This window comes from Mastigoproctus giganteus, chromosome 10 (genome assembly GCF_048544385.1).
Source record: "Mastigoproctus giganteus isolate SK-2022 chromosome 10, ASM4854438v1, whole genome shotgun sequence".
NCBI lineage: Eukaryota > Metazoa > Arthropoda > Arachnida > Uropygi > Thelyphonidae > Mastigoproctus > Mastigoproctus giganteus.
Window position 1 is genome coordinate 201589383 of NC_143584.1, and position 24693 is coordinate 201614075.

General features: G+C 37.1%; 1 protein-coding gene across 6 annotated transcripts in view; it reads left to right on the forward strand.

Annotated features, from left to right (window-relative positions):
* Positions 1-24693, forward strand: part of ClC-c (chloride channel protein 3) — a 378652-nt gene that overhangs the window by 327580 nt on the left and 26379 nt on the right. For all 6 annotated transcript variants that reach the window (XM_090383982.1, XM_090383981.1, XM_090383980.1 and 3 more), the window contains 2 exons: positions 359-454; positions 7947-8005. In XM_090383982.1, coding sequence (XP_090240108.1) covers positions 359-454; positions 7947-8005 — 155 coding nt within the window. The remainder of the gene's footprint in view (positions 1-358; positions 455-7946; positions 8006-24693) is intronic.

Genomic DNA, 24693 nt, shown 5'->3' on the forward strand with positions numbered 1-24693 from the left:
TCCTGAATGTTTAAAACGTTATCCATAAGATGCTTTGAATGCATCTTAAGTAAAGATGCTTTGGAAAATACACATTAGTTGCCACTTCTTCTTTATGATTGTGATTTTAAAATCATCCTTAAATTTCAGTAGCATAAATATGGAAATAACAACAATCTTAGGTTTGAATAACTGTTTAGTCATTGTTAGCTATTAGTGATGAAGAAAAGTTTCCTTTAGGGTTATCGTATGATTCCTTTATATAATAAATTTTTTAAAAAATTTTGTAATATGATAAGACTTAGAAGACATTGTAATTTTTAAGACAGTATTTCAGATTAAGTATTGTTCTCTACAATTGATCTTAACTTATATACAGCTATGACGCTCATATTCATCTGAATGGTTATCCATTCCTTGACAGCAAGGAGGAATTTACTCACACAACTCTTGCAGCAGATGTCATGAGGCCTAAGTGAGTTATTTTAATGTTCTGTAAGCTTTAATTTAATCCAAGATGCTCAGAAATTCATAGCACTACAGGAATCAATATAAAAAATTCTACAAATCTTAAAAAAATAAATCCACTGCATTGATTATTGAAATCAAGTTTTCATTTTCATTTTTCTGATTTATTTATTTATTTTAGCTCAGTTACTGGCCATAATCTGTATTTTCATGCAGCATTTCAGGTTGATCACAGCCTTTTAACATGTGGTTTTGATGGAAAAAGGCCATACTTTTTTTTAACAATTTGAAATATTTATTTGTAATATATTAATTGGTGTTGAGTACATGGTACAGAACTGGGGGAGGACAAGTTAAATTATATTTATCTTTGTTTAAAATCAGTGATATATTTCAGGCCAGTAAGAAAGTTTTGTCTGTAATGTCTCTTAAGCTAGCTTGTTTATATATGCATTAGTGCAGCGTTTCTCAAACTGTGTTCCTCGGAACACTAGTGTTCCGTGAGATGTGAACAAGTGTTCCGTAATTAATAATAATAATAAATAAATACATTTTTCCACATTTGTAGCAGACACTACTTTTGTATCATTATAATTTTTAACATTATTTTTTTTCGGTTATTAATATATTTGCATAGACTAATAGTCAAATAGACCGCGTAACACTTTATTTTGGTGAGCTTTGCATAGAGGTAATGACACTTACAAAAAAGTAGTAATGTGGTGATCTAGTATGCCATTTGTGTGCAATCAACTTCATCCTCACTAACAGAAGATATATATAGTGAATGATGTTACCATCCTGAACAAGGTAAATGTTGGAAGTGAACACAGAATGGTAAGATGTACACTTGATATAGATGTAAGAAAAGAAAGGAAAAAACAGACTAGTAAATAATACGAAGGTCTTTGAGATAACAGAAAAGGAGAAAAAGCAGTATGTACTGGAACTTAAGAACAAGTTTGAGCTTCTGCAGACTGCTCAGGACCAAGATATTGACGAGGAATATTACAACTTTCTGAAAGTGATAAAGCCCAAGAAATCTATAGGTAAAAAGAAATCCAAAGAAGAAAATATTAGTCAAGAAACACTTGTCATGATGAACCGAAGACGACAAATGAACAGCAAGATAAACACTGACAAGGACAAAATTGAGTATATGGAGTTATGCAAAGCCATTAGAAAGAGACTCAGAGAGGACATAAGAAGATTTAACACAAGAAAAGTAGAACAAGTATTAAGGGAAAACAGGACTTAAATCAGAAGCCGTGAGCAGTAATACAGAAAGACATATGATAACAAAACAGAAGAATAGCAATGGTGTACTTATAAATAGCGGAGAAGGCATAATTCAAATAGCAAAAGACTACTATAGAGAATTATACAAGGAGCGAGGGAATGATGCCAGCAGCAGGGAAGATGGATCACAAATTAGTAACACATACAACATTTCCGATATCCTTCCTGATGAGGTAGAACGTGCGTTAAAGAAAATGAAGAATCAGAAAGCCCTGGGTGAAGATGAAGTTACTGTAGAGTTGTTAAAATTGGGAGGAAGCAACATGACACAAAAACTGGCAAGATTCTTCACAAAACGCATTAGAAAAGATGTGATACCTAAGGAGTGGAATAATGCAATCATAGTTTTTCTGCATAAGAAAGGAGATAAATCAGAAATTGGAAATTATAGACCAATTAGCTTGTTATCCCACATCTACAAGTTGTTCACAAGAGTCACTACTAAAAGATTAGAAAGAATACTTGATGAGAATAAACTGAAAGAGCAAGCTGGCTTTAGGATGGGATTCTCAACTATGGATCACCTTCAAGTAATATCACAGCTAATGGAGAAAGCAAATGAATATAAAACACCATTATGCCTGGCATTTGTGGATTATGAAAAGGCACTTGACTCCATACAGCATACGGCAATGTTTTGAGCACTGGAAAGATAAAGCATAGATACCCCATATATTATGATTTTGAAGAAAATATATGAGAATGCTATCTTCTTTATTAGACTAGACAATCACAGTAGCAAATTTAAAACTGAGAAAGGAGTTTGACAAGGAGACACAATATCTCCGAAGATGTTTACAGCTGCCCTTGAGGAAGCTTTCAGAAGATTAGTCAGTGTGAATGGAGAGTACCTAAACCATTTACGATTTGCAGATGACATTGTGGTCATAAGCCACGATCCAAAGAATTAGAGGAAAATCTTAATCAGTTATGCAGAGTTAGTAAGGATTTTGGACAAAAGATGAATATGGCTAAAACAAAAGAAATGATGAACAAATATGCCACAGAAAGGGATATAATGATTGAAGGAGCAGTAATTGAAAAGGTGCAGTCATATACTTATCTGGGACAAGTCATTAGCTGTAATAATGATAAATGCCTGGAAGTCAAGAGAAGAATAAATTTTGAATTGATAGCATTCAGGAAATATAGTCACATACTGAGGAGAAATATCCCAATTTGTCTGAAACGTAAAATAATGAACCAATGTATACTCCCACCGTGACTTATGGAAGTGAAACTTGGGCACTCACCAAAAGAATGGAAGAGAAGCTGAGAACTACACAGCGAAGAATGGAACGAATTATATTGGGAATCACTGTTAGATTAGGCAGCAAACTCAAGTAAAGGACATTCTTATCAAAACTAAAGAACTAAAATGGACTTGGGTAGGACACATAGCTCGAAGACATGATGATAATAACTAAGAAAATAACGGAACGGTACCGAAGTGGAGCTAGAAGAAAATCTGGAAGACTATGATGGAGATGGACAGATGAAATTAATAAGTTTTTGGGTGGCCATTGCACAAAATAGAAGGAACTGGAAAGTTGCTGGAGAGGCCTTCATCCTGCAGTGGATTGAAAATGGCTGATGATGATGACATGGGTTGAAGGAGAGAGGGAAGCAAACTAATATCATAACTAAACTCACTTCCTTGTTTAAATTTTTTTGGTAATTATCAGTATTTCGAAATAATATTATTAAAATAAATGATCACGGATTTGTGGTTGAAAAAAGGAACTTTAAAATGAGAAGCAAGTATTTCTAGTATTGCAACTGTGGTTGATGAAAACGAACACAATATTTTCACTCTTCAAAGTGAGGATGAACAATCACAGCCTTTTGTTCCCCAAAAATCCGTAGTGAAAAGAAACAGGAACCACCTAATAAAAGACCAAAACAAAATATTATGATAGTTATTTGAATTTTGGCTTTACATGTGTTGGAAATAAAGATGCTCCTGATGCACAGTGCTAAACTTCTGCTTCGTAAGTGTTCTGCCAATATATTGTGAGATGAAAAGTGTTCCATGACTAAAAAAGTTTGCGAAACGCTGAATTAGTGTTTGTGATATTTATAATTTTTATGTGCTAATGATTTTTAAACATTAATAACACTGTGTAACAAATTTTCAAAAGATTCTGTTTATCAGCATTTCTTGGTTTTTATGAATTTGGGTATGCTAATTTCAAATATTGCAAATATGACCTTAGTTTTAACATAATGGCATTGGTTTGCCTAGAAACGAAAGAAAAGTAATCTTCAATAATACTCTGTCAGACTTATTAATAATTTTTAACTTTTGTACAGAATAGAATATTAATCTCTTTTACAAAAAAAAAAAAAAAAAAAAAACCCCAATAAGCTAAAAATTCACAAATTGAAAAATAGAAACTGCTCTCTCAGGTTAGTCAAAAAAAAACAAAGCTTTAAAAAATGTACATTTGAACAACCTTTTGTCATTAGCATCACGTGCTTTACCAAGAATCAGGTATAAATTGGCATCATAGCTTGATCTCACCTTACTTAGTATCTCTTTTCCACTGACTGTTATTTCCTGTTGGAATCCACTTCTATGCTCTTAAGTAATGTCACAGATTTGGTCTGAAAAAATTCAGGTGAGAATGCAAGTAATGGAGCTTGATTGACATTCCGCATCCCATTTTTCTGTAATTTTCAATCAACTTGTCTACCAGTTCTTTGTAATTTTTACTCTTAAGGCTACCAAGAAAGCCATTCACTGCAAGGCTTTCATGTAAAGCTAACATCTGCTTAACTTGCAGACCAATAAAAGTGACACCTCTCACCTTTGCATTTGATGATTTTGGAAATGCACATACTTGTAGGTATCACCTTGAGGATCCAATTCTTTAACAAATTGTTTGACCAGTCGTAGCTTTATATGGCATGGTTCTTGGAACCAAGAGTTTTTTTTATTACATTTTGTGCACTAGGCTGCAATTTGTTTCTGAAAGACCATTTTCTTCTCCTGTAGTGCAGATCCACTGTCCTGCTATCCCAGAGGCAGAGAAAGCAAGGGAACTTAGTGAAACCATTTTGTAAACCAAGAAGGAATCCCACCTTGAAGTCCTCACAGACATCCTATTTATAATGGCTATAATTGATCTTCTCAATGTGTGTATGTTTCCATTGTGAAGCAATACACATTTCAAACTTTTTCTAGTCAAAATCGAGGAGAGTAGCATCTTTCCTATTAGCAGGTTTCATGTCTATAGTTAACACAGTGGTTTGGTCACCTGTTCTTCATATTGTTAGAAAAGATGCTACTCTTCTGATTGTGACTAATATCTGTTTCTTCATAAAGACTAATCTAATCAAAGCAGTAGTACAAGGATTCTGCAACAGTATAAAAACATGCATAAGTGACATGTTTTTTTCTCTGTTTGGAAGTCTTTCAGCTGGGATCCATTAGAGTCCACTCTTTTAAATGAGATGTCAGTAGCTCTTCATTGGATTTGGTTAGACCCAAATCCCTTGCTAAGTCATCTAATTCTTGCTGATTAGGAAAATGTTTTGCTTTACTTGAACAGAACCCCAATTATCCTGCTCACCAGATTCATCATCCATTTCTGAAGACTTTTTTGGAAGGTGGATTGGATATTGGCAGGCCTTTGTTGCATGTCACTGTAGCAATAGAGGATGATATGGTGGAATAAACTTCAGCTTTTTAATTTGCAGGCTTTTAAAACTTTAATATATCCATTTCAAAAGTAACAGTTGCCATGATGGTTGTAGGCTTTTTTCATATTTGAGGAAAAGGCATACATTTATGACTGCCACAAAACTGTCCCTTTAATGTTGACCTGCACTGTTGCAACAAAAATGCAGCCAGCATCACGACTTGTCTTGATCACCCATAGGCATTCCAATATAGGTCTCGTATGCATTGCAAGACTTGATGTACAACAGTTTTATGCTTCATCTGCTTCATTCAGCACACAAAAATACATATAAGAATTAGTTAATTATAAACTTTTTTTTTTTTTGTTGCCTACTGTAATCTTTAAACAAGTATTGATATATAATATCCACAGACATAGCTGAAATGTGTGAAGATAACTTACGCATTTGTGTGATTGTTGCCTTAGTAAGCTTTGAGTGAAGGGGGATTCATTATTTAAATTCTACTGGCCTTGTATATTACAGTATTGATGCACAGTCATGTAATAAATATAAATATCACAGAAACATACAGCCTTTAATTACTGCCATAATAGTGATACTAGAAAAAACCCAATGGGACCACTAGATTCAGCACACAAAAATACATATAAGAATTAGTTAATTATAAACATTTTTTTTGTTGCCTACTGTAATCTTTAAACAAGTATTGATATTTGTCTGTTGGGGAGAAAACTTTATATATAGACTTATCCCTTATCCATGTATTTAGTGCCATGCAGACTAATATTATGTACATTAACATTGTGTAATCAGAAGTATAAAATAAAAGTTTTTTTTAATTGCCATATTTCTTTTTTTGAAGTTAAATCCATTTTTGATTTAATTTGAAAGTTGCATGCATTTCTACATTCAGATTTACATCTTTAAGGATACTCTGGTCACTCCAGTGATGGTGGCCAGCTTTTGGCTATCTGGGCTTGGGCTTATGCTCCCATTAGAGATGATACCATCATTCATAGTGTGACTTAGATTGCTAATAATGTTTTATACAAATGATGTCACTAAAAGATGAAATGCTGTCTAAAAATCAGTGCACAGTTGTGACAGCCATTTCATTACTACTATCTCTCATCAAATGTTGGATAGCTTTTGTTAGTGAACATATGTTGATCTGTGTGAGCAACAAATTATGTATAAAAAAACTTTCAGTTAAACATATAATGAAGGTTTGTGTACCTTTCTGGTCCTGGCTGTATCAAGAATAAATGGAACTTTATTTATTTAAACCCCCAATACTGATTCATATTTGCTCTGCACAGTACAGTAATTAAGCTTTTGGGGATTTTACATTTCTTCTTTACTTCACTTCATTGCAGGCATTCAAATATGAAATGCAGAGATGCATACCATTGAATATGGTATGCATCTCTGCATTCAGTTGCTTAATGCTTAAGAGAGAACACCAAGATTTCAACGTATGGTATCTAAGTACAGGTTGAGATAGTCTAGCTAATCTACAAATTGTTATCATTAATGGTCATGATTGATATCAGAATTGGAAGTGGGTGGGTTAAGAGCTTTATGTTTTATGCATAAATTGTGATATTTGTTCCAGTCTTGACAGGATCAGTATGACAGTAAATAAAAGCCTGGATAGGATTTCTGCTTGCAAGGCTCCCACATTAATGATTCGAGAATAGACCCTATTCTTCTGAAGCTGCACCACTCTCTCACTGAGCAGACACTCGAGGAAAGCCAGTGTGTTTCCTGTAATGCGAAGAAATATACTGCTCTTCCTTAATTTTCTGCATTTTGCATTGAAGCAGTTTTATGGTATAGGAGTTTGTATTTTTCAACAAGGTGCTTTCATCTGTTACAAAGCCTGTGATGGCTTAGTTTGAATAATGAATAATGACAGACTAGCTAAGAGTCACAATTTGAGCACAATGTAACTGTTGAACAATTTGTGGGACCATCCATGTGCTTGTCCAATTAAAAACTTTATTACTAGAGGAATGGAGAATTATTTCCATTGATGTGTCATTAATTATTGGAAAATGTCCCAAGAAGACTCTCTACAGCTTTATCTACACCATAATAAAATCTTTTAACTTGTATCCCAATATTTTTGGTAACAGTAACGTCTTATCATGATTTTTATGCATGAATGAAATGCTACCTATGTGTTTCTAAATTAGATCTCTTTCTACCTGTGTTACCTGATCATTAGTGTTATATGTTACCTGACCATTAGTTGTTTAAATCTTTCTCTAAAGACTCTTTTTGATAGAGTCAAATTCTTTTTTCTCCCTCTCCATTTGTTTGTTGATGACTAGTGAATTTCATCTTAACAGCTAAGAGCAGTATGAATGCTAATTATCACTACAGCATAATAGAAAACACTGATGTATTATCAGTTAATGTAAATAACATACGGTTTATTGATAGATATATATATATATACTGGTAATTTTGTTTGCTTAATTTAAGTAACTATTGAAGTGGTATGTATCAGACATTAAAATAGTTATTAATTTATTTTATACTTTCAGAAGGAATGAAGGTCCCCTTTGTGTAATAACACAAGACAGCATGACTGTTGATAATATAGGTATGTCTACTAATAATTAAATTCAGATTTTTTTCCCCTGGTTATTATTAAAGTTGGACAAAAATTAATTTTTAACTTTTTTTTTTTTTTTTTTTTTTTTTTATATGTGAACCCCAAACACGAGAGGTATTAGAACCTATAGTACTTAGTACTGTGCTTGGGTGGTTTCTTATTCAATGTTTAATTTTTGAACATTGAATATAAGAAAAACTATTTATTTTTAACTAGAATTACAATTTTTTTTTTTTTTATAACAATTTTGGTGTCTTTAGTTTTGCTTATAAATGACAAAGGTTTATTTTTGTCTGTTGCTGACCCTAAGTGATTTTGTATTGTCTGTTTTTAGAATGTCACTTTTAGAACAAAGATCTCTAAAATTTAGCTCTTTTCTGAAGACAGCTTTGGAGATTAGCTGTGATTGTTGAAGCATACATTGTTTGAGTGATACAAGCACATCAAAGATGTGCTCACTGTCATTGAGGATGATTTTGTGTGCGTGCGTGCGCGTACACCAAATTAATGTGGTCATCCTCTTCACAATGCATGTGGAGATTTACAGTTTTTGGCATTCATTTTTTTAAACAACCAAAATGAAATAGGTTTGAAATGGATATCATGTGTGCCACTTGTGTATCATCTTATGATGCATAACTAAGTCCAGTTATGAAACATTAATAAAATAAATGCAATAAGGCATAATAAGTTATAGATTGGTAATATACTATAAAGATAGCAGTGAAATATCACCATATATTTATCTGTAATGGAAGAAACTACAAAAGTAGTATAAATGGCATCAATTTAATTGTATCTCGTATTGACTACTCCTTCACAAGTTACCGTGTATTGCAATACTTCGAATAAGTAACATTTCACCAATAGAGAAGACTATTGTTACTTATTCTTAGGGGATACCACTACCCAGACAGCACCATTTCAAGGCTAGTTGGCCTTGAACAAAGTTACTTATTATGTTACTTATTTTCCTTCGAGAATAAGTAACAATAGTCTTCTCTATTGGTGAAGCTTTACTTATTCGAAATAGTGCAATACACGGTAACTCATTGTGTGAAGGAGTAATCACAATATGAGATACAATTAAATCAATGCCATTTATACTACTTTCATAGTTTTTTCCATTACGGATAAATATATGGTGATATTTCACTGCTATCTTTATAGTATATTACCAGTCCATAACTTATTACGCCATGTTGCATTTATTTTATTAGTATTACTTTTTTTTTTTTTTTTTTTATGAGAACCCCAAACACGAGAGGTATTATAACCTATAGTACTTAGTACCGTGCTTGGGGTTGGAGGTTGAGAAGACGAAAGAAGATATTTGTTGATATTGGACTTGAACTTCTGTAGATTGTAATTTTCAGGAAATACATATGAAGGAAGGTTGTTCCAGAAAACGGCAGTTGAATGAATAAATGAGGAAGATGAAAAGTTGGTTCTGTGGGTTTGAAGTTGGACAGTAAATGGATGTTGGCTGGTGGCGGCACGTGTTCGGACTGTTTTGAAAGAGAGAGCGGGAATTATAGAAGCCAATTCAGAAGAACAGTGCCCATGGAAGTATCTGTAGAAGAGGCATGCAGCAGAAACAGTGCGTCTATGAGAAAGCGAGTGGAGAGACTCTGTTAGAGATGAATCATTAATTAACCTAACTGCCCTCTTCTGAATGGAATCAAGAAGCCTGAGAGAGGTTTTGGGGGCACCACCCCAGATGTGGGAACAATATTCCATGGCAGGGTGGATTTGCAGTTTATACAGAGTGAGCAGCTGTTTGGGAGAAAAGTAACGCCGAGAGCGAAAGAGAAAACCAAGTTTTTCAGATGCAGAGGAAGCAATATTTGTAATGTGCTTGTGCCAAGAGAGATTAGAAGTCAGGGTAATCCCTAAAAGAGATATATCATTTTGCCTAGAAATCGGAGTGTCACTAAAGATAAGCATAGGAGCAGAAGAATCCTTTTTGCGAGATATAAGACAAGATTGAGTTTTAGAAGGGTTGAAATCAACTAAGTTGTCTTTGCCCCACTGGAGAATTACCTGAAGATCGGCATTTAAGGAATTGGCAGCAGATTTTCGAGAACTTGAAGCTGATTGAGCTGGACAAGGTTTCTCAAAATGGAAAGTTGAATGCAATGTGCTATCATCGGCAAAACTATGGATAGGATTTCCAGTCAATGGAAGAAGGTCATTGATATACAAGAGGAAAAGAGTGGGGGAAAGAACTTAACCTTGGGGGACACCGGCATTAGTGGAGAAGTTAGAAGACAGAGAGCCATCTACCATCACCCTCAGTGAGCGATCAGAGAGAAAACTGGATAACCAATTACTAAAAACAGTTGGCAAACCATAAGATGGAAGCTTGTTTAGAAGACCTTTATGCCAAACACGATCAAAAGCCTTTGAGATGTCAAGAGCAACTACTTGTGTTTCACCGAACCTTTCCATTGAATTAGTCCATAAATGGGTAACATAAGCCAGAATATCACCAGTGGATCGACACTGACGGAATCCATACTGGCGATCGTTGATCAGACGGAAGGTTTCTAGGTAGTTTAAGAGTTGGCGGTTAATTGATTTCTCCATTACTTTAGAAAGAGTAGAAGTAATTGCAATGGGACGATAATTGGATGGGAGGGATCTGTCACCCTTTTAGGAACTGGCTGGATATGAGCAAATTTCCAAGCAGAAGGAAAAACACCTTTGGAATAAGAAAGTGCAAAAAGGCGGCAAAGAATAGGAGTAAGTTCAGGAGCACAGGTTTTGAGAACAAGTGGAGAAATACCATCAGGACCTGGAGCTTTCTTAGCATCAAGATTCATCAAAATCCTTCTGATATCCTTTTGACGGAAGACCACAGGAGGCATTGAATGGAGCGTGTTAGGAATGGTGGGAGGTGTTTTACCAAGATCATTAATACATGTGCTTGAAGAAAAATGGGATGCTAGCAGGTCAGCTTTATCCTTGGCTGAAGTGACAACAGAACCATCTGGTTTGGACCATCTGGTCCTTGAGGTTGTCACAGACATTCTCTCAGATATGCCAGACAAGCTGTTCTTGCTACCTGGGAGTCTAAAACGCTGATGGAACTGATATTCGGGTGACACTCAAGTCAAAGTGGACCCAATTTCGGCGAAGTCCAGACGGTCTATGACAGCCAAACCCTCTGCTTGCACCTTCACGATGGTGGGACTGTTAGTAATCCTGGGTATAACCTTCATGCACAAGTACATGGTGGGTGACCACCCAGTTGTGAACCAACGTAAGCAGGGGTCGAGGTGCGGCGCCCACACCACATGGAGGAACGCCGCCCCTCTATGTTACCAGGCAGTACTAGGTGGTAGATGACTCACATCAACCGGTGAAATACCACCCCTTTGCTTATTGGAGGCTTGAAGTGGTGGAACCCATGTTTAGTCTCTAGAGCTAAGTACCGGCCAACCCTTCCCTATCTCTTCCATCATGCAGTATGATTGATGATTTTTGAGGTTATGATGAATGTCGTGGCGAGATCCAATATTCCTTACATTTCGAGGGTACAGCTCTAAAACAGTGTTCGCAGGCCGGCCGCTAGTTAGTGCACCGGACTGAACCTATTGGTAACTCTCTAGGAAGCTTCCGGATCAGCTAGTGTATAATCTTGCTACCTCTACTCTGCCAGATAGTGACTGGAGGGAGTCCGAGTAGTGTGTATGCGGGGAGCATTGTTGAGGCCACGTTATGTCAAGGATCTGGGTATATTCTTACCACATGTACGCCATATCCAAAAATTTCATTACTTCATACAGCATGTCCCACCCACTTTTTCTTACTATTGAATACACCATGAATTGTCAAAATAATAGAGCAAGCTTATCTGCGAAAAGATCTAAACCTCCCAAGGACTTCCTAATTCATTTCACAAATATACGTGGTCTCAATTCTAATCTCAACGATGTCCATTTCCACTTGCAGTCTTCCAAACCCCATGTACTTTTTCTGACTGAATCTCAGTTATCAGTTGATTCAACTACTGCTCATCTCAGATGTCCAAATTATTTGCTGTATGATTCCTTTCGCCTCAAAGTTGGTACTTGTGCATATGTCCGTTCTGATATTCCCTGTCAGAGACTTGGCAATTTGGAATCCCCTCTCTTTAATCTTCTCTGGCTTAAAATCTCTCTACCTCATTGTGTAAAATTCATCTGTTGGCTCTACCTTTCTCCCAACTCCACTAATCATTTGGAGCTCTTTGACTTCCTCTCTTTGCAACTTGACTTTCTCCAGTCGAACTTTCCTAACAGTGAGGTAATTTTCCTTGGTGATTTTAACGTTCACAACTCCAGCTGGCTTCCGTTTTCTAGTCACACCGACCCAGCAGGTCTAGATGCTGAGGCTTTTGCAATTACTAATGGCCTAGCATAGATTGTTCATTTACCTACAAGAATACCGAACAATCCTAATCATACAGCCAATACACTTGATCTTTTTCTCACAAACAACCCTTCTAAGTACAAGGTTGAAGTGAGAGGTCCTTTAGGAACTTCAGATCACAACTTGGTGATTGTCTCTTCTCCAATGGAACCTTTATCTCATGCCTATTCCCAAACTCGTATTGTTTGGCATTACAAGAATGCAAATTGGGATGACCTGCGAGACTTCTTTTCTTCTTTCCCTTGGTCTGATTCTTCTTCTTCTTCTTCTTCTTTGGTCCTTAGCTGGCAGCTGGGGGAGGCGGTTGGGCACGCAACCAGTATGCTGCTGTAGGTGCCGCAGGGGTTCGGACTTGCTCTGTGATGTTCTTCCATACCTTACGATCAATGGCGTCAGTCCTGGCCTGGTTAAGGTCGAGACGTCGGCTCTTCAAGTCATTTTCCACTTGCTTGGCCCACGTTTTCCTAGGCGCGGTCCGTTGGATGCTCCATTGGGTGGGTCGTTGTCTCCAAAGGAGTCTGGATGGTATTCTGTTCGTGCCCATTCTACATACGTGGCCAAACCATCTAAGCCTTTGCTTCTGGATTTGGTCGGCAATGGTTGGTTGCTGTTGGCATCTGGCGCGGATGGTATCATTAGTGATGCGGTCGCGAAGAGAGATGCCCAAGATCTGCCGCAGGCATCGCATTTGGAATACCTCAAGTTTGTTCAAATCTAACTTGAGACAAATCCATGTTTCCGATCCGTAAAGAAGAATGGGCAGAATCAAAGTCCGGAAGAGTCGGATTTTAGTCTTTGTGGAAATGTTGGTCATCTTCCACAGACACCATTTGAGCGAGGCGAACGCAGTGGCCGCCTGTCCAATTCTGCTGTGGATTTCCATGGCGGATGCAACTTTCTTCTCCTGGACCAGCGACCCAAGGTATTTAAAGTCCTGCACTTGCTCGATCTGGACGCCTTCGAGATAGATGGTGGCTTGCGACCCATCTGTTGTCAGGGCCTTTGTCTTACCAGCATTGATCTTCAAACCGTATGGCCGGGCAATGCGGGCAATGTCGTAGAGGATGTCCGTGGCTTCAGCGTCGTTACTGGCAAGGATAGCACTATCATCAGCAAACATCAGGTCAGTCACATAGTGATCCTTGTCATATTGTATGCCCTGTCTGTTTCTGAATGCTTGCCTCATAATGGCGTCGACCACGATGTTGAAAAGCAACGGGGAGGCTACATCCCCTTGGCGGACTCCAGTTTGGATGGTAAATTCCTCAGATAAATCGTTCTGGATGCGCACCTGGCTGGTTAAACCGTTGTATGCAGTTTGGAGGAGTGTGATGACTTTTCGAGGTACATGTTCAACCTCTAGTAGTTTCCATAAGGCAGGCCGGTGGACACAATCAAAAGCAGACTTAAAGTCAATGAAAACAATGACGGTTCGCTGTCCACACCGGATCCTCTCCTCCATCAGCTGACGAATGGCAAAGATTTGATCACAGCATCCTCGCCCGGGTCTAAATCCTGCCTGTTCTTCTCGACTGGTTTGCTCGCGATGTTTTTGCAGTCTTGACTGGATGATCTTCATAAAGACCTTTCCAATGATGGAAAGGAGGCTGATGCCACGGTAGTTCTTGCAGTCCCGGTTATCACCTTTCTTGTGGATCGGTACGATAATGGCTTTCTTCCATGTTAGCGGAATTTGTTCAGCGCACCAGATGGTTTTGAGGAGCGAGTGTAGTCGGCGAAGCAGTACATCTCCCCCGGCTTGATCGCTTCTGTGGTGACTTGGTCCACTCCTGGTGCCCTGCCATTCTTCAGGGATTGTATGGATGCTTTCACTTCTTCTACTGTAGGCTCAACATCGACCATGGAGACCTCAGGGGGCCGATCGAGAGTGCTGTTGCGGGTGGTCCCTGAGGTGGGTCGTGATTATACAAAGCTTTGAAGAATTCACTCCACCGTTGCAGGCGTTCGGATGGTGATCGCACGAAGGTCCCATCAGCATTCTTGATGTTGTCTCTAATCAATTTGGTCTTTCCACTCAGACATCTGAGGGTGCGGTAGAGAGTGCGGTACTCGTTCTTGGATGCCGCCACTTCAAGATCATCTGCCACTTGGTTCCAGTATGCTTCTCTTTCTGCTGTCATTCTTTGTCGGACTTCTCGGTTTAGCTGCCGATTACTGGTCTGATTACTGTTTCAAAACTTCTGATGTCAACGTTTGCTCAGATCATGTCAGTGAAATTATTCTTGCAGGAATGGAATCCTTTATCCCACACTCCACTTTAAAATCTCGTCCTTTATCTAAACCTTGGTTTTCCAATAAATGTGCTAAGGCTGTCCAAGAGAAGAACGTTGTATATCGTAATTGGCTTGTTTCTAATTCTTCAGTTTCATTTTCTGCCTACACCAAAGCTCGCAACAATTGTAAAGCAGTTATTAATCAGTCCAAACTAGAGTTTGAACAAGCTAAGAGTAGAAAACTTGCTTCTTGCCCTAATGGTATCCGAGCATTCTGGTCTCTTGCCAAAGCTATTGGCCGCAACTTTTGCCCATCTCTGCTCCCACCAGAGGTGGGAGCAGAGATGGGCTACTACTATGTATGCCAATCGGCATCTCACATATTGTGGAATTATACTTCACAACTGGGTTGATATGATTGTAACACCAGGTACCTACCCACCCACCGATAATAGGCCAACTAGCCTTGAAACAATGCTGTCAGGGTGGTGGCATCCCCCGAGAATAAGTAACAATAGTCTTCTCTATTGGTGAAGCGTTACTTATTCAAAGTTGTGCAGTACATGGTAACTTGTGAAGGAGTAGTCACAATATGAGATACAATTAAATTGATGCCATTTATACTACTTTCATAGTTCTTTTTTTTCACAGATAAATATATGGTGATATTTCACTGCTATCTTTATAGTTATTAAACATAAATTCAAAATTAATGCTAATAAGATTAATATTAAAAAATATGAATAAAATGATAATTAAAAATAATACTACTACTGCTTTAATGAAGTAAATTGATTATTATGTTATTAATTAAATATGAATTGGTAACAGCTATCTACAGCTTAATAATCCAGCATTGCTGAGAAATAATAGCGTATAACGTACCATCTGAATACAAGTCTATAGATAATGTTTTCGGAAGTAAATTAAATGCTTATAAGTAACGTGTTACATGTTTTTTTATAGTATTGCTTTGTTTAATTTGTATTCTGTATTTCTAAACTGTGTTATTAATTAACCACCTAATTTATTAATTAGGTGGTTAATTAATAAATTTAGGTTGCAGAGAAAGTATCTCCTCTATCATATTTGAATAATTTTCTTTTAATAATTTTAGGTTAGTTTGGTAAACTGAGATTTCAGTGCAGTGGGTAGGGTTGCTGAAAGTTCCTAGTTGGATATATCTAATATTTTAACATTGTATGGCTATTAATTAAACATAAGCAAGCTGAGAGTTTACTTCACAGATATGAGTTGAGAAAAAGCCACAAGTTAGTGTAGGCGCCTCCGTAGCCAGGTGGGAAGGAGCAGCAGTGTGCAGCACACGCTTCTTGATTAGACCGGGGTTCGAGCCCGTCACCACCAAATACGGAGGTTGCGGAAAGGTCAAGGAATGACCACCGCATATCCCGGAGCAATATGGCCTTAGTTGCTAATGCTCCTAAAAAAAAAAAAAAAAAAAAAAAACCAACAAAACAAGTTAGTGCTAAATTTGAAGTGTCTAGAATTTCGTCCAGTATGGTATGATATAGAGAGAGAATTGCAGCGTGTGATCAGAGGCTTGTTAATCAGTTTCGCCTGGAGAAATTGTTCGAAGCTCAAGGAAAAGAATTTTTCTCAGCATGACCTCAACTTGTCAACAAGGGAGATTGTTTTACAGGGATGACATATGAGTAAGTAGAAGGGGTGTAACAAAATTTGATGATGCTGTGTCAGAAAACAGCTTTGGGAGTGGGGATGGAAACACTGACTAAATGTTTAAAGGCAGCCATAAACGGAGGCAAAATTGATTCTTGCAGTGATTCTACTTGGATATGAAGTAGCCTGGACAGTATGGGGGAATAACAATAACTGTTGGAAAGCAGGGGAATAACAATAAGCACACCCTAAATAAGAGCACACCCTAAACACCCTAAATAGGAGCACAGTAAATAAATTTGATGAATTTGAAGTATCAGTTCGGTTATCAAATGTCTACATTATAGCAATATCGGAAACATGGCACCACTCTGACATAAGTTATATAGAATTTGTAATTATAATAATCTGAATTTGAAAAAATTCAAATTATTATTATTTTAATAATACAGGAGCTTATTGTTCTTATCCGTATTTGTCTGTTGAAATGTGTATTTGAGGACCAATTTGCATGATGTGCAGGCTGAAAAACATGGAATAACTTTAACTAATAACTCATAGGGAAATACTGTCCCTTCACCTGTTGGCTAAAGTCCTTCGGTCATTGACAGGAATGAAATACAGAAAGGACAGGCAGGAATGGGTAGAGGGGGATTATTCTTTTGTTTAAGAAGCAAAGAGATTCTAAAAGAATACTCCAGTTGATACAAGATTCCAGTGTAATGTTGAGCCAGTCTGGTGTGTAAACACTGGGAAAAGAAAATATGAGGGTAGGAGCATGTTATAGGCTAAACGTCTGTAATGAGTATAATTAACAACAATTGTATAGACAAATAGAGTGGACCAGTAAAAAATCAGAACGTCTTATCATGGGAGATTTAGACATTCCAGATATTGATTAGACTTGTGGGTTAGTTGTTTGCCCAGTAGCAGAACATTTTGGGAATCACTGGATGATGATTTTTCTTTATCAGCATGTTAGTGAGATAACAGGAGAAAGAATTACACTTGATTTTATTATTACCAGTGGTGTTTCTTGCATTAAGAATCTTAAGGGAAGGGTACCACTAAGTGGCACTGATCATAGTGTATTTTTGTGGGATTTATTTAGTATTAGTATTCGTAACATGATGCTAGGAAGCAAAACTTATATAGCACTAGTAATTTGTTCAAGCTTTAATTAAATATATTCAAACTACTAAGCATTAGGTGGAAATCTATTCTAACAATTGTACTCTATGGCTGAATGTAAATTTCTGTGCATCTATTCTACAGCTGTCCTTTTCCAATTTAAATTTATCCCCCCCCCCTTTTTGTTTCATCTCTGAAAGGATAAAGATGCCATCAGCATTTAGTTTAATTACCCCTTTTAAAGACTTATTTACACTTCATTTAGGTCACCACACAGATTGCCTAGTTTCTAGAGACTGCAATTTACATATTCTCACTCTTTGCGAGAATATCCTTTTGCATTTTTCTGCACTCTTTCCAACAAATCTGTCTTTCCTAAAATGAGGTTTCCAAATTTATATGCAGTATTCCAAATGCAGTCTAACCATAATTCCTTGTACAAGTTGATAATCACCTCTTTATTTCTGTTGGCAAAGTTCCTGTATATCATTTACAGAACCCAACAGGCTGTTCTAGCAGCTTGTTTGTTTTGCTCAGAGAATTTCATGTCAGCTTGTAAAATTACTCCCTACATTTTTTTTTTTTTTTTTTTTTTTCCTCCTCAAATAGTCAGCTACATTCAGTTTTCTGTCACCTAGATGGTATGTTATTTTGGGACTACTGCTACTGAAATACAGTACTTTACATGTATCATTATTGAACTTCATTTGCCATTTTACAGCTCATCTGCTGAGTTTATTTAGATTCTCTTTAAGTATCTTACCCTGGTTACTGTCATTAATCACTGTGCCTACCTTTGTCTCATCAGTAAACTTGACACCCAACTTGAAATACCTTCACCAGTATCATTAATAAATATTAAAAACAGTAAGGGGCCCAAAAACAGTCCTTTGTTAGAACACCACTTAAATCATATTAGTTCATGAAGAGTGGTGGTCATTTATAATCACTCTTTGTCTCCTGCCACTTAGCAATTCATTTAACCATGTTAATAATTTTCCCTTAAGGGCCACATTGTCTAAGTGCAAATAAACCAAGAGTAAACAAATCATAAATGGTTTCAACTTCAGTCAGTGGCACTATTAGGAGTGCCACTGTAAAATCAATTTTACAATTACTGTAAAATCAATTTACGGTAACTTATATAGCATATGGTACTTAGTGCATCCAATAGGTATACTGTTCATGACTAACTTATTTTAAGAGTATGTGAGCAAAGGGATCATAATAATGTTAAATTTAATAGCTGTTTAAAGGAATATTACGCAAGTATTCAGATAATAATAAGTGAGCACACACAACTGCATTTGGTAACATTAGAATTTTTACTGTCAATGATTACACTAGCCAACACGATTTTTACCTCCAAGAATTTAATGCTGTTTTAACCAATTTTTATGTGTAGATTTCAAAAATCACCATGAGAGTTAACATCATGTCACAGTTATTAAATATAGAGGGAGTTACGCTTTAGCGAAATATGCCAAATTCGCCTAATCTAGCCAGTAATGTATGACTTACTGATTTATTTTAACAGATATAAGCTAATTCTCTTAATTTTAGCAGTCGATTCTGGCCTATGGTTCATAGGTTCAAATTCCAATGCAACAATATGCAATTTGAAGAGAGCACACTTTGCGCTTTTGGTGAGGATTTTTGTAGGCTGTGCCAAAGATTTCCAAGTATTAACTGATCGTGACATGTACTCAGGTTGTAAATCTATCCTCCAAACATATAATACAATGTATAATATTTTTTACACTTAGCATTAGTAAAGGCACATGATGCAAGAAAGCAAACTTATATAGCATCAGCCAAAAAAAAAAAAAAAAAAAACACCCCTCTTCTCATTTCACTTAACCACTTGCTCCAAATGTTTGTATAGTTCTGCCTTGAATCTATTTAAGCTATCAACTTCTACAACAAATGGAAGTTTGATCCAGCATTCAACCACCTGCTAATTCTCTTAATTTTAGCAGTCGATTCTGGCTGAAGGCAAACTTCTGCACATCTTTCCTGCAACCTGTCTTTCCTCAATTTGAATTTATGCCCTCTCAGGCGATAATTCCAAGCAAGAGGAAGAATCCCTCGAATGCTCAAACCATTCAAGGCTTTATGCACCTCAATCAGATCACCTCTTAGGTGCCTAGTCTCCAGACACTAATTTGCAAACCTTAAGAATTTTTTTTGTAAGAGCAACCCTTTGTTCCATTCATTATTCTTGTTGCCCTTCTCTGTAGTTCCAGCAGCTCTACATCCTTCTTAAAATGAGGCCTCCAGACCCGTATACAGTAGTCAAGGTGTGGCCTAACCATTCCCTTATACAAGGGGATAATCACCTCCATATCCCTGCTAGAAAAATTCCTGTATATCATTGACAAGATACCATGAGTTACTCTTGTAGATCGTCTGCACTGCTTATAAACTCAACTTTATATCTGACTGCACAATTACCCCCAGGTCCTTTTCATTCTCTTCCACTGTCAGTGTAGTACCACACAGTTGATATGTTACTCTTGGGTTACTGCTTCCCATATGCAGTACTTTACATCTGTCAATGATAAACTTCAATTGCCACCTCTCAGCCCATCCTCTCAACTTTTCTAGATCCTGTTGCAGCAGCGTACTGTCATTAGTGTCATTAACAACCCTGCCGACTTTCATATCATCTGCAAAAACTTGGACATTAAGCCTGATGTACCATCATCAATATTATTAATGAATACAGAAAACAACAATGGACCCAACACTGAACCCTGGGGGACTCAACTAATAACATTAGTCTATGAAGAGCAATGTCAAGATTACCACTCTCTGTCTTCTCCCACTCAACCATCCCTTTATCCATAGCAGCAGTTTGTCTCCAATGCCACACTGCTCCAATTTGTGCAGCAGTCTTCCATGTGCAACAGTATCAAAAGCCTTTCTAAGATCAAAATATATGATATGAAAGTTATTTTTTGCATCCAGTTCCTTTGTGACCACATCATAGTATCCAATAAAATTGGTCAGACAAGACTTCCCCTTAACAAACCCATGCTGTGTCCGATCTATAACTGAAATCTAGTCTAGATGATCCTGCAATGCTTCTTTAACCAGTGCCTCCATTAATTACCCTGGAACAGAAGTTAAACTAACAGGTCTGTAATTATTTGTGTCGTCCTTTGATCCTACTTCGTGAATTGGGGTCACATTTGGATGTCTCCAGCCATGGGTATCTCCCCTGGGTCCAGGGAAGCTCTTATAATTATGGCTAATGGTTTGCATACTTCCTTTGCTGCCTCCTTTAATATAACTGCATAGATCCCATACACCCCATGGTGACTTTCTTAACAATTTCTCCTTCATTTTGCTCTCAGTTATTATAAAATCATCTAGCTCGCTCTCAGAGTTTAATTCACCTTTGGCGTTCCCCTCCCTGAATAACTGCTCATGTGTGAATGTAGATGCAAAATACTCAATTAGTTTGTTAGCTACCTGAGCAGGATCATCAACAGTTGAACCATCGATTTCAAGTGGACCAATCTGATTTATCCCCTTCCTTCTAGAGTTTACACAAGTAAAGAACTCTTTGCTGTTTTTCTTTGCATTATAATTGCAAATAACTGAAAATAAATCCCATTGTAGTAAAAAAAGGTACTTTGCATCCATTGCCAAAAATTTTTCATAATTTGCCTTTGCTTGCCTAACGTCCTTTGTGACTTGATTACAGACTAGCTTGTATCTACCATAGGCTTCTGTGTCTCCTGACCATTTATGTGCATTCCATGCATTTTTCTTCTCTGCCACATGTTTCTTTCTTACAAACTTGAATTACACACACACACACACACACACACACATATATATATATATATCCCTTTATTTTGACATTAAATGTTGGTTGGTACATCTTTTGATGTACTTCTCATGGTAGACTTCTCTTGGTTATATTCAGAATCAACATGTTTATTTCCTCCAGAATCATATTTTTATTGCGGAGGTATGGCAAAAAATATTTTTTGTTGGCTAGTGTTATGAGTAAGTTAATGTTAATGATAAAAGTAAGTTAAATTGAAAAGGGGGAGGGGGATGTAGTAGTAGTAGTAGTAGTAGTGGCATGTGATGCAAGAAAGCCAGTGTTATGAGCTTATGCAGCATCAGCCAAAAAAAAAAAAAAAAAAAATCACACCATTCCCTCCAAATGCCTGTCCAGTTCCTCCTTAAATTTATTTAACTTATCAACTTCCACAACGACGGATGGAAGTATGTTCCAGCAATTAACCACCCGCTTCCTAAAGGCAAATTTCCGCACATCTATTCTACATCTGTCTTTTCTTAATTTGAATTTATGACCCCTTAGGTTCGTAATCTGAACAAGTGGAAGGATCCCATCAGAATTCAGCATGCTCAATCCATTCAAGGCCTTATACACCTCAATCAGATCACTGCGCAAGTGCCTAGTGTCCAGCCACTGCAATTTGCAGAACTTAAGCCTCTCTTGGTAAGAGGATCCCTTCATTCCCCTCACCAATCTTGTTGCCCTTCTCTGTACACACTCAAGTAAATCTACATCCTTCCTAAAATGAGGCCTCCAGACCTGTACACAGTACTTAAGGCATGGCCTGACCATTGCCTTATACAGAGGGACAATCACCTCCTTCTCCCTGCTAGCAAAATTGCTATATATCATTGACAAAACCCCATGACCTACCCTGGCAGCCTGTCTGCATTGCTCAGAAAACTTCATATCTGACTGCACAATTACCCCCAGGTCTTTTTCATTTTCTGCCACCTTCAGTGTAGTACCGCACAGTTGGTACGTTTCTCTGGGGTTACTTCTACCCATATGCAGTACTTTGCATTTGTCAAGGTTAAACTTCAGTTGCCACTTCTTGGCTCATCTGCACAAATTATCCAGATTCTGTTGCAGTAGCACACTGCCATTACTGTCATTAACAACCCTGCCAACCTTTGTATCATCTGCAAATGTCGACACTAAGCCTGATATACCTTCATCAATATCATTGATAAATATACAAAACAACAGAGGACCCAACACCAAACCCTGTGGGACTCCACTAATAACATTAGTCCACGAAGAACAGCATGCATTAATTACCACCCTCTGTCTTCTCCCACTCAACCATCCTTTTATCCATTGTAGCAACTTACCCTTAATACCATTCTGCTCCAATTTGTACAATAGTCTTCCGTGCGCAACTGTGTCAAAAGCCTTCCTGAAATCCAAATATATCAAAATTATTTTTTGCATCCAGTTCCTTTGTAACCACATCATAATACCCTATCAAATTTGTCAGATAAGACTTTCCCTTAACAAACCCATGCTGTGTCTGAATTATTGCTGCAGTCTTGTCTAGATGATCCTGCAATGCATCTTTAACCATTGACTGCATTATTTTACCTGGAACAGAAGTTAAACTAACTGGTCTGTAATTACTTGTGTCACCCTTTGATCCCCCTTTGTGAATTGGGGATACAATTGCACATCTCCAGTCCGTGGGGACCTCCCCTGAGTCCAAGGTTGCTCTTATAATTATGGCTAAGGGTTTGCTTAGTTGCTTTGCCGCCTCCTTTAATACAACTGGATAGATCCCATCCACCCCAGGTGCCTTTCTTATGTTTAACTTCAACAATTTCTGCTCCACTTTGCTCTCAGTTATTACAAAATCATTAAGCACCCTGCTACAATTTGATAACCTTGTGGCATTTTGAAACCTTAATAACTCATGTGTGAATGTAGATGCAAAATACTCATTCAGTTTGTTTGCTATCTGAGCAGGATCTTCAACAGTCGAACCATCGATATCAAGTGGACCAATCAGATTCATCCCCTTCCTTTTAGAGTTTAAAGAAGTAAAGAAATCCTTGCTATTTTTTTCTTAGCATCTTTTGCCAAAGATTTCTTGTAATCTGCCTTCGCCTGCCTAACCTCTTTTGTGACCTGATTACAGACTAGTTTATATCTGCCATAGGCTTCTGAGTCGCTTGATAATTTATATGCATCCTGTGCATTTTTCTTCTCTGTCACGAGTCTCATTAGTTCATTTGATAACTGGCGCACTATGGCCATAGTTGCCGATGCGCCCAATAAATTCCGAAACAAACAAACAAACAAACAATCATTTGATAACCATTTAGGCCTAAACTTTGATCAATAATTCTTAATAGGTATGAAACTTTTAGTAGCATCCACGATTAATTCCTTGAATGCTTCCCACTTGGAATTTACTGTTGGTAACATCGTCAGTTGATCCCACTGTACAGAATTTAAAAACTGTCTGAAACCACTGTACTCACCTTTACGGAAGCAAAAACCCTTTCCTTTACCCCTGATGGTAATTATATCTTTAAGTAAATCCCACATCAGTACACTGCGATCACTGCCACCTAGTGGTTCCTTTATTTGCAAATTCTTAATACACGAATGATCATTACGGATAACCAGATCAAGAGTATTACCCTCTCTGGTTGCCTCTCGAACATGCTGCTGCAGGAAATGTCTGTTGTCAATGATTATAAGTAAGTTAAATTGAAAAGAGGGACGAGGTTAGCTGACATTTTGGAGAGTCTCAGCTTTCTTCTTTTGAGTATAAAAGAAATAAAGGGAAAAAATATAGTAATCATATAGAAATATATAAAGTTATATTTTAGAAACTTTGAGATGCAATGACAAGCCAGTTATGTGAGCCAAGCTAATAAATACCTTATACAATCTGTAGGTCTCATTTACTTGACTTTTCATTCCAACTGTAAGTTTGTAAAATATTAGATCCATATATTTATAGATGTTTATTATTTCATTTCTCCTTTTATATTCTAACCCTGAATATGAGGAACACAAAGTGGTGTTCAAAACGTTAGCTTAATGCCTAAAATTTTTAGAACAAATTTTTAACTTAAAAAGGATCTGCAACATGTGAAATAAAGAGTGGGGCCATTTATTGGGACAAATCTGCTGGTGTAATCTTTCATCAGTGTGAGAAAAAAATTTTTTTTTTTTTTTTTTTACCAGGGACAATAAATGAGAGATATAGTATGTAGTGCCCTGAAAATAAACCCCATTGTAGTAAAAAAGATACTTTGCAGTGTATCAAAAAATTAAAAGATTATGCTGCCCTTGACAGTTATGGTTTAATGTATTTTACAATAATAATAAGAATATTGATTTTTTTTTTTTTTTTTAAATTGATTTTTGGTCCATTATTTTACTGTTGTTAGTTATAATTTGTATTGGAGTCATAGGGCTTCTGTTAT